We start from the raw sequence: 11,498 nt of genomic DNA, 5'->3' as shown, positions 1-11,498 counted from the left end.
GTGACTAAATTGCCAAGTTTGCAACGCGATGGTGTCGGACTTCTATTTTTAAACTGACACATCAAACGGATGTGTAGTGTGAGTACTTGCAAAAAGTGTGAACTGCATGAGTCTCACATTTAGTGTGTGATGGCTGACAGCCCTGACTTTTCATTCTGTGGAGCTTGCAAAATTAAAAACTAAACACATCATTTAAATATTACATGATGATGAAGACTGAAAATTTTGGATTACCGTGCCATGTTTCAACCACTTAAGAAGAAGCATTTTCTCTGTTAGAGTGTAGTTTCTCTTAGGGCATTTTGTTACTATGCAATACTTTCATATACACAGAATGATTGTGACGTTCACTGACTGAAAGTTTAAATCCAAAAGAGCATATGTCATATTTAAATTCTTCATGAGGAATCACACATTGCTCACTCTTAAATTTGCAGCTCAAATAACTTGCGACTCTCAGTTGTGAATCTTCCCCACATTGTCATGCCAGTGTTTTAGTTTGATGTACAAGATGTTATTACTGCTCTAATTGCAGCCACTCAAATTTTCCTTCAGGCTGACTGATTCTTGTTTTGTGCCTCCAGTTTGTCTCCTGTTCATGGGCTGAACTCCTGACCCCAGTTTGTGGCGGACTGCGCTGCATCTCTCCCAGGATCCCCACTCTCCTGAGAGAAACCATCCCTCTGTCATCTGCTGCATGAAACAGATGCAGCGTTGCTCTAGGTGGCCCCTCATAACCTCCATGTGCTGTCACCAGTGAGTCAGGCACACATACACGTTTCTCTAAACTCACACAAAACAATGGTCCAGACCATCTGTCTAAAAATGTGTTATACAACAGGTCATTCTAACTATGCTCTGATTGGTCAAAGACACAATCAGTCTGTTGGTTCCCTTCACTGGTTGCTATGCTGGTCATACCATGATCCTTTACCACTTTGTGCTGCACTGTCTGGAAGACCAGAAATTATGTGGTGTAATCTGGAAACCACCGCATAAATAAGCTTTTGTATTACTTATTATTTATTTATTAATGTTCTCAATTATCATTAATGTGTATCTATTATATAATTGAATATTATCACATTAGAACTATTATCACTCACAAAAACCCTTTGGGGTTTAGCTTGTATCCTGTTCTAGCTAACCTGTTTCCTGCACAGTGGTTTGTGGTGTGTGTAGCTTCAGCAATCTAATGTTTGTAACTGTGGACAAATAAAATTTAACCCAAGTTGACAGGCTGCTGCCACAATCACTCTGTGATCCCTGAGCTAAAGGGTAATGTCAGCATGTGGCATCTAATATTTCCATGGAAGAAATCTTAACATGCTGATTATTTAGCAGCTATATTTACCATGTTGGGAACATGGTGAAAATGATCATCTGCACAACAATGGTCCTGCCACATTGTAAATACATTTATCTAAAAGCTAGAAAGGTTAATTTCTTAATGATGATACAACAAAGGGGAATGAGTTGATTAAATCAAGAGAATTTATCCTCCTGTCTGCAGAGGCTTTAGCTTTATGCACTCAAATACTATAATTGGTCTTTAATACAAATAGTTCACTGGTGTGATATGGCCAGCTTTTTTAATGTGAATTTTTGCTTTGGATGGTTTAGTTTGTGCATGCAGTACTGCTTTGATCCTCACGGTGGAACTATCTACTCTATCAACATACACATACAAGCACAAAGCTTCTATAATCAATTTAATTTTTGATGAGTCAAAGGGAGCCTGTTCTCTTGAGGGGAGATGTCTGATAAGATGGAGCAGCCCAACAGGAAGGTATTATAAGGGGGTGGAGGACGAAGCAGAGGAAACACTGAACCAAAGTTTGTCAATTTGACACAAGCTCACCAGCATCTTCTGTCTGAGCAGTTTGTTTGATGTGATGAGACCGAGTGGTCCCATGCACCCCTCTCAATCCATCACAGAGCAAGGGGGGAATACAGGGAGGATTAAGTTTCTACCGGCTGGAAGGTGTTGCAGAGTCAGTGCCCCACTTCAGGCCCGGTGGGAGTGACAATATCTGTGAGATGTCTCAGTTTACTGTCTGCCAGAAAAGATGGATGTAACTTCTGACCACACAGTCTTGGATTACATGTTTCAGTGTGGCACATAGTAATTTGTTAAATGAAAGAGACTACGACAATGACAGATATAAAGTTGGAACTTTGAAGTAACTACACAATAAATAATTTAGTCATGCCTCTTGATCCAACAATGTTGCAAAAAAAAAAAAAAAGAATTTTGTAAATGATAAGGATCAAATAAATCACTTGTAACTTGTAGGTGGCTGTAGGTTGGTTTTACCTGTTGCCTGAAGATGATTTTGCAATGTGGGAGCCTTAGAAAAATAAATTTTTTGTTGGAAGGGGAAAAGCAATTGCCTCTGCATATGGAGAAAATTTAGCCCGTTCATGAAAATGAGTTGACCCTTCGTTTTGATTTTTGACCACATGACTTTGGTTTGACTCTAGTTTGACTTTTTTTTTTTATTATTATTATTATTTTGTTTATGTTCTATTCATTCTTCACCACGGACTGCACCATTTCTTAAAGAGAACATTATTTTATTTTTTTAACTCTCATTCACACTCATAGTTTTGATAAATTAAGACCACTTTTTGCATGTGTTTTATGTTCCTGGTGCATTCAGTAAGAAACACTGAGATGACATGTTTATGGTTTTTAGAGATATTTAACAGCAAATATTCACTCTGGTAACGAAACTCATGTATTATATTGAGGAAGAAATGGATTCCCTCTGACTTTGGTAGTCTTTTGACACTTTCCAAACTCCTTAATTTCCAGACAGTAGCACCTGCTGGCATTGCTGATCCTCTAACTTACCTCTATGACTACTTGCTTCATCAAGAAATATTATTGATGCTTGCTGACCCCTCTTCTGTCATCATCTTGTTTTTTGCTTTGTGACCAACACATTCAGAGCTGCAAAGAGCTACTATGCAATGTGCTCGTCTGACCACTGAGCTCAGTGTTTATAACATGGTACAGCTTAATCTGGGGATCAAACCTCCAACCATGTAATTTCTGGATGACTTAAGTGCTACACTGCAAGAAAAAGGTGAAAATCTTTTAAGCTGATGGTTAGAATCTTGTTAGAGGAACGTTACTTGCCTAAAAAAAGAAAAAGAGAATAAAAAAAAGAAAATAATGCAAATCTTGTTTGAAGTCATCTCTCAGATCTTGTGCTTTATGTTAGTTCATCCATTTTTTTATTTATTTTTTCTTTCCTTTTCTGGCTCTAGTTTTGTATTGACCAACTCGCAATGGAAACATCTAGCTATTGATCAGCTTAAAATCATTAATTGATGTTTGCAAAGTTATTTAAACTTACATCAAAATTGTAATTTGGTAAGATGGTTAACTGGTAGCTAAAACATACCTTATGTAGCAGATATGTAAGTGTGGATTTTGGCTGTTGTGAAAGAGCTAGTAGAACCAGATTTCTGTGCCATCGGGAGCATCCACATTCCTATGATAAGTTCATAAAGATGTCTGTGTTGACTCTTGTTGCAGTTGTAGCTGTTTTGTGTTCATGCAGTGGGTTATATTTCCAAAGGAGCATACTTACTGGCTAGACATGATTGCACAGATTGTACAGAAGCTCATACAGTATAATGCAGCAGCACAGTATGAAGACCCCCAATAAAGTCACTCAATGTCACTCCACACTCAATGAAGGGTAAAGTAGGGTGTTACTTATTGGTACAACAATTTTGTTTCTCACTGAAGTTTGACATCAGGGTAACTTTCACTTATATCATGCACTGGTGCTGATCAGTTGATTTTAAAAAACATTTTTCTGATAAAGACGCGTTGCTTCAAATACATTTTTTCTTTTTCTTTTTTTGTTCCTGCATTGAGTATTTGGCAATCTGTAAGTGTTATTGACATCATATTTCTTATTTTGTATTACTAGTACTGACATACTTTCTATAAAGTACAAGAAATAAGTTAATTAATTTAGGTTTGAGGAGAGAAAAAGGCTTGAATATAAATATCTTGAAATATAAATCTTTAAATATCTTAAAATATAAAAAAAGAGCTTTTACTGTAGGATTTTAAAAGTATTTTCAGTACAGTCACAAAGACACACTCCCACAATAGACGAACACACACCTTAGTTCTAGTCCAACAGAGATCAGATCTAGTGAGTCACTTACTCATCATCATGAATAAATCACACCCACTGCTACTCCCTTCCATACTGTGCAGCACTGTCTTTTCCTAAACACACAAACACACAGGCATTCAATCAAACACTAAACAAACACATACTGTGGCTGCGACCTTTATACCGACATCAAATTTCCCTCTGTGGTGAAGCAAAAAGAAAATTTTTTCTAAGTTTGGCAATATTGGTGATAGCAGTAAAAGAACTGCATCAAAATTTAATAAAAAAAAAAAAGTGTCCATTTAAAGTCTGAGTCCTCTGTAGATTATTTTTTAATGCTCACTCTATTTTTGGCATCGTCTTTAAAGCACAGGTTACAGACCAAATATCCAGGAGAATCTAGGCTGCTGCAGCTGTGAGTTCTCTTTGTTTCCTCTCAGATACTTGAGGAAAAAGCACTGTACACCACCTTGCTCTTTGTACTCTTCAAGAAGTCATTTGTCACTTTCCATTTTACCGCCCACCCCCATCCCTGTCTCTCCCCCTCTAAGCGGTAAAATGGAGTTCATGTCGCCCTGCATTTCCCTAGGCACACTGACGGCTACACCCACAGACCCTGATGCCCAGATGCTGCAAGACAAAGCGACTACTTCTTTTATGCCACTTTGTTTATGTTGTACTCTCTCATATTAGACAGTGAAGCTCTTATTGCTTATCTGTTTTTTTCTCTTGCTTCCACCTCCCCTTTTGTTGCTTTTTTGTTTTGTATGCTGTGTATGCTTCTTTTTTACATCTTCACATTTCCCACCACTTCTCACTTTTACCTCACATCAACTTTCCCGGTCTCTCAATCACCATAGGGAAAATGCCTCTGAAATTTTCCCACAGGGCGAGGCAACATGAGTTTGCCTTTACAACGAAGAAAATGGACTTTTATTTGAGGCATTGATTTCCTTACAGCATTATGGGAGATGGCATAAGGAGATGGCAGTGAGGTGAAGGCTAAGAGCCCCATGGTCGATACACATTCTCATCAGAAAGCCGGATGCTTCACTAAGAAGTTTTAGTGTAGTTATAATCGGTTGACTCTATTAATTGAGTAGTGTCAAGAAAAATTACAAAGATTATTTTATTTTATTTTCATTAGCGATTTATCTAATAATTTGAAATACACTGTACAGGAAATGAGAGTCGTGATGTCTTATGTGTCAATTCAACTGGAGTGCCACCTTGTATTATACTGTCACTATCATTGTCGATATGGTAACATTGACCGGAACATTGGTAGTAAGACTAATGCAGTGTTTTCTTTTGGGTCCATTTGAAAATTTCATATTCTTCGAATAATTCCTCCAAATTACCCCAGTTAACCTAGTTTATAATGAATTAATGTGTTAATTAGTGCTTTATCACAAACTTCCTTCTACACTCATGGTCAAACCTTCTGTTAACGTTAAGGATGGCACAATGTTACATGCAAGATGCTTTCTTATTTTCACATCTTTCTTTTTCAATAACAAAAAAGCATGAGGCACCCACACAAATATTTGGTTTATTGCATGATCGGTATTTAGTAATACCATCTTTTAACAAGTATCACACCTTATCCTTCCTAATTTTCAGAAGAATTGGTCTGGTTTTCAGCCAAGATCACAATGTCTGTACTGTCTGCTGAGGCTGACTATATACTATAGTATGCAGGTATGGCAAATATTTGCGTTTCGCAGGACTTCTCAGACACCTTATGAGGCGCCTGAAAGTGCACAGGAATGTTGCAAGGTACTGCAAGGAAAGTAGTCTCCCTGTGTCTTTCTAACATTCACCGTTTGCCAACTTGTTGTGTATCATAGAGGGCAGTTTTTCTCCACCCACCACATTAACTGGCTCTTCCTCATTCCAAACTCACAACACTAAGAATAAGCCCCAGAAAAGAGCCTCAACTCATTCCAAATGGACACATAAGACTATCGTACAAGCTCCTTTGAGCCATCGATCTGCACATTTTCATGCAATGGTGATCCGGATTGATATTTATTGACTGCAGACAAGGTGAAACAAAAATCCAGACAAAATCTAACCACAGTAAAGGTTAATAACAGAGTATTGCTGGATATGAGGGGACCAGTCTGCTCCGTGCTTCTCCTGGTGATTGTTCTGATTTTGCTCAATTGTCTTTGCTGCTTGTGTGAACACAAGTCAGTGAATGGCAGTGTGAACACAGAGAAGAAGGGAAAGCTCAAGGTGCCTCATCTTATCTTTATCATGGTGGACGACCAGGGTTATGGAGACATTGGCTACCACGGCTCAGACATCCACACTCCTGTGTTGGACCAGCTGGCGGGAGAGGGGGTCAAACTTGAGAATTATTACGTCCAACCTATCTGCTCACCTTCTCGCAGTCAGCTCATGACAGGGCGGTGAGTTTCCTTGTTGTGCCTGTTCTCATTTCATTTAATTGAACGTAGCATCAGTGGGCTTTTTCATTCTGCGAGTAATTTTTGACTAAAGTTATGCAATATAATTAATGCTATAAAAACATAGTGATGATGTCATATTTTCTTTCCAAATGAAATTTCATGGAATTAATTCCAATATTGAATAAAACTCAAATGGATTGATCACGACCTTTTTAAAACTTGCTGTATAAATGTTGCTGTACCACACATCTTTAAAGGGCAAATTCAAAACAAAGCCATTAAATAAACTGTGATTATTGGCAAATTGCTTGGTGTTTGTGTTTTTCCTCTATTTGTTGCTAACGTCTGAGACATAGAATAAGAAGCCCAACACTTACATACTGTATTTTTAGTTAACAAAGAAATAACATTATATTTACCACCACAAAATAACTTTTAAACATTAAATATCTTGGCTAACAGTAGTCAAACATCCAGAAGTGTGAATTATTTGTGACTTTTTTTTTCATCAGAATATTTATATATTGTAATATCTTATTTTCCTATGCTGCCAGCTACCAAATTCACACTGGACTCCAGCATTCAATCATCCGATCACGTCAGCCCATCTGCTTGCCTCCAGACATTCCTACGCTACCTGAACGTCTGGCTGAAGCTGGGTACGCCACACACATGGTGGGTAAATGGCACCTGGGATTCTGCAGGCCAAGCTGCATCCCTACAGGGCGTGGCTTTCAGAGTTTCCTGGGAACTCTGACTGGCAGTGGAGACCACTACTCCTATCAGAGCTGTGATGGAGCTGAAGCTTGTGGATTTGACTTGCATGATGGAAACAGACCTGCCTGGGAGATGAGTGGGAACTACTCCACTCTGCTCTACATAGAGAGGTGAGAGTGAATTAAAGCATGCATACAGTGAGAAAAATATAAAATTTCTTTAAATCTTACAATCTCCCCTTTGTTGAATCAGAGTGAAGCAGATCCTGAGGAGTCACGATCCCCATACACCACTCTTCCTCTATCTATCCCTGCAGGCGGCACATGCACCCCTTCAGGTACCAGATCATTTTCTGGACCCCTATGATTCCCAGACGAACCGTAACAGGCGCCATTATGCAGCAATGCTGAGCTGCCTGGATGCTGGGCTTGCACAAGTTCTCAAGGAGCTGAAGACTAATGGGTTTTACCAAAACTCAGTGATGATCTACTCCTCTGATAATGGAGGGCAGCCACTCTCAGGGGGGAGCAATTGGCCACTTAGGGGAGGAAAAGGCACCTACTGGGAAGGGGGTATTCGAGCTGTGGGATTTGTCCATAGTCCCCTCCTAAAAAGGAAAGGTGTTGTAAGCAGAGCACTAATCCATGTCTCTGACTGGTATCCCACATTACTGGGGCTTGCTGGAGCCCTGCAGTCTCATCACGGCCTTGACGGTCATGATGTCTGGGGTACCATCAGTAAGGGTCTACCTTCTCCTCGCACTGAAATTCTTTTCAACATTGACCCGGTGTCCAGGAAACCCGAGGAGCCATATGACAAGGCATTGGTACGCAATGGCTTTGGGATCTGGGATACAGCAGTAAGGGCTGCGTTAAGGGTTGGTGACTGGAAGCTTTTGACAGGAAATGTGGGTGACGGGGACTGGATACCACCACAGGCTCTTACATTTGGTCCAGAAAGGTGGCAGAAACTTGAGAAGCGGCGTAATGAGGTGGGGAAGTCAGTGTGGCTGTTTGATGTCAGTACCGATCCATATGAGCGGTTTGACCTTGCAGATGCTCGGCCAGAGGTGGTTAAGCATCTGATGATTAGGCTGGCAGAGTACAACCAGACAGCTGTGATGGCGAGGAACCCGCCGGATGATCCAATGGCCGACCCAGAGCTCCATGGAGGTGTGTGGAGCCCGTGGCTGGGCCTGGAGGGGCAGGAGGGAAATAATGTGGAAAGAAAAGAAAAAATATTAAAGATTAAGTACTGTAGATTGTGCAAATTAAAAGCCCTCTTCAAAAAAGTAGGGTCACAGCTACAGAGGAACACCCTGTTTTAATTGTCATTTCTAGCAACATTAGTCAGACTAAAGAATTCAATATTGAACCATATTGAATTGAATGATGATGATGAATGATGAATCAATGATTCAACTAAATGAGCAAAGTGTTGTCTAAATTTTTGTAGTTATCATGAATGACTGGACTTAAATATAATGATTGGGCTTCAGTTGAAATATGTTGTTGCATAATGCAGGAGAAAGTGAAAACAAATGAGAGACAAGAACATAAGACAGATGGACAAGATAGACCCACAATCGAATTCTGAAAGTCGACACATGAACAGACGGCCTGATAGACAAAGCAAACAGGACTGTGTGGCTGTCTGAGCAAACTGACTCACTCTGTCCTGCAGCCACACTGCAGCAGAGAGACTGTTGACTGTCGCTGGAAGCAATATGTGTCACTCTGCATTTATGCCTGCATTCAGGAATAGTTTGATAAAATAGAACAAGTGTGTGCATATGAATGCAAGTTCTAAATGACCTTGTTCTTTTGTCCATACGGATTATACAGATTCCCCTCTGCTCAAAGACCTCTGACCACCATAAAATGTCCTGTCCCTGTAGCACTGACCAGCACAGTCTCAGTAACGGATACCATCAGACTTTTCTGTTTATTTAGTGGCTAAATACATCTACTAGCTTATGAAATGTGCAGAAAGTGATCAAATTAATGTCAATAAAATAATTAATTATAAAAAAAAATCAGTGCTTGTGAATTGTTACTGCGAAATCTGTACAGAAAGTCAGAGATCCTATCTGCATGCATGTAGGAAAATCTGCTTAGCTTCACAGATCTCTTAAAGTTCTGATTGTTTTCTATCATTTTAATGGCATGTATAAAAAAATTTAAAAGTTGTTAAACTCAGATTATGTGCCATTGACCCACCTATCGCCTAAATCTCATCACAAAAAGGGTAACTGACAAAAGACTTGACTTTGATCCCATATGATGAATCTAGTATGATTCAATATGAACATGATTCCCCAAAATACTGGTCTGAAGAAGTCACAGCTTAGACGTACGGTGTCTGATTCAGTTTCATGAATTAGCCTGCTGGTGAGGCTGCTGCTGTGATGTTGCATGATAGGAGAAGATCAGAGGTGGTACTGTTGGTCTTAAGCTGCATGTATGACAGTAAACAACTCAAAACATTGTTAATGTGCAGCAGCTCATTATTTGACCCTTTCCTTTAGGTATGAACCATTAACAGAGTGTGTGGGGATATAAAAATGTGTTTGGGTGTGAGTTTCAGCAGTAATCCCACACACAGCAGCAATAGTGCTGCAGATTTCTCCCCAGTGGTCTGATAATGAATATTTAGCTGTCCTTCTCTAGCATCTCTCTCCCCTCTGGTCAACTCTCACACTTTCCTCCTCCCCCACCTCCTCCGTCCTTCCTTCTTTTACCCTCACTTCTGTGCTTATTCCCTCTGCAAACCAGCCTCCCTCGTTTTTCTCACTTTGCACAGCATCCTACTCACTTGTGTCTGCTCATTTGGAAGACTGAGTTGGAAATATCTGCATCGTTTTGCTCTGAGCTCTGTGGCATGCAGTTAAATAAAAAGAGTGGAGGAGGGAGGAGAGAGCTCCTTAGAGGCTACAGGAGGCTGTCGTGTACTGAAGTGCTTGTAGATCAGATTAAAAAGTCTTGTTTGGTGAAATATCTTCATAGCATCCATAATGCACTGTGAGCACTTACAGTTTTAATAAAAGGAAAGGATGAATATATTTCTTATTTTGTTGATAGTGTTACTGTCTGTGCCTCTAAAATGTGGAAAAAATGTCTAATGGTGTTAGAAACAAGCTCACAGTTGTAATGTTTAACTCATATTAGTCAAATCAAATTAGTCAAAAATTAATGCATTTGTTGTGTGTGTGTGTGTGTTTTTTTTTTTTGTTTTTTTTGCGTACAGCATAACTCCCTTGTTTTGTTTTGCAGCCTAAAGATGATCTGTTTTACTTGCATGAAGAGCTACTCTGATTGAATGTTGTGGGTTTGCAAAATCCACACATGGGATGAAACTTTTATGTGCTTAGATGATAATGAAATAACAAAAAAATAATCAAAACCTGTCTATAATACAGCTTTGAGTCAAATGTCCAACTTTTAAAAAACCTTTAAGGAGTGCTTTACATAATTGAGAGGTGTAATTCCTAAATCCATCCTCTAGTTTAGGTGTAATTGTCCTGAAATTAAAGCTGAAAGTCTACATGCGCTTCTGGGCTCTTGGGACCTTGGGCCCTGCACACTAGTCGCCATGGATGGCCGGTCCTGGCGAGGTCGGCAGCTGCTGATTTTGGCCCGCTGGGGCCTGTCCCCCATGACCACGGGGGGCTCTGGCTGGGGCCTTCCTTTGCCGCCCTCTGGGTGGGTCCAAGTTGATCTTCGTGGTGGGGTAGCTGGGGTTCGTGCTCCAGGATTGCTGCTGATCGCCCAGGTCTCTGGACCCCCTTAGTCTTCTTCTGGCCTCTGGAGAGTGGTGGTCACTTCGGCACGATCACACTCATCTCTGATCACTCCTCATTCTTCATACTCTGCATGCTGACACAGTCACTGAGTTGTCCAGTGGGTTTATACACTAAGAGCTACCTTTGTTTAGGTTTTTTTGTTTGTTTGTTTGTTTTTTTTGCTTCTTTTTGCTTCCTTCCTTCTTTTTCTGTCCTCTCTGGTCAGGTCCAGCAAGATTACATAGATTTCATCAATCAAAATAAATAAATAAGATTAAATAAATAAATAAATGAATCAGATTATCAAGAGGAGCCTTATAACCATAAAGCCCCCCTTGGCAAAGTAAACAACACAGCAACCAGACTATCATCCTGCTTGCTACGATACTGGACAGGCATATTTTGATTTACTGTTACTCAGTTGTTGGCAAGAATTGT

At 39.9% G+C, this 11,498-nt stretch overlaps 1 protein-coding gene across 4 annotated transcripts; it reads left to right on the top strand.

Annotated features, from left to right (window-relative positions):
• The first annotated feature begins 584 nt into the window (after positions 1-584).
• Positions 585-9,681, top strand: si:dkey-174i8.1 (arylsulfatase I). 4 transcript variants are annotated; one of them, XM_042009510.1, is made up of 4 exons: positions 585-753; positions 6,311-6,562; positions 7,117-7,449; positions 7,532-9,681. In XM_042009510.1, the coding sequence occupies exons 1-4, from the start codon at positions 698-700 to the stop codon at positions 8,604-8,606; spliced, it is 1,716 nt and encodes a 571-aa protein (XP_041865444.1). In that variant the 5' UTR covers positions 585-697; the 3' UTR covers positions 8,607-9,681. The 4 variants fall into 4 exon arrangements, with proteins under 4 accessions (XP_041865444.1, XP_041865443.1, XP_041865442.1 ...); XM_042009509.1 differs by having other exon boundaries at positions 585-756; positions 6,423-6,562; XM_042009508.1 differs by lacking the exon at positions 6,311-6,562 and having other exon boundaries at positions 585-756.
• The last annotated feature ends 1,817 nt before the right edge of the window (positions 9,682-11,498 follow it).

The sequence above is a fragment of the Melanotaenia boesemani genome, chromosome 16, assembly GCF_017639745.1.
Source record: "Melanotaenia boesemani isolate fMelBoe1 chromosome 16, fMelBoe1.pri, whole genome shotgun sequence".
Lineage (NCBI taxonomy): Eukaryota > Metazoa > Chordata > Actinopteri > Atheriniformes > Melanotaeniidae > Melanotaenia > Melanotaenia boesemani.
Note: the sequence above shows the minus strand (reverse complement) of the source record. Positions and strands in the feature narration are given on the sequence as shown.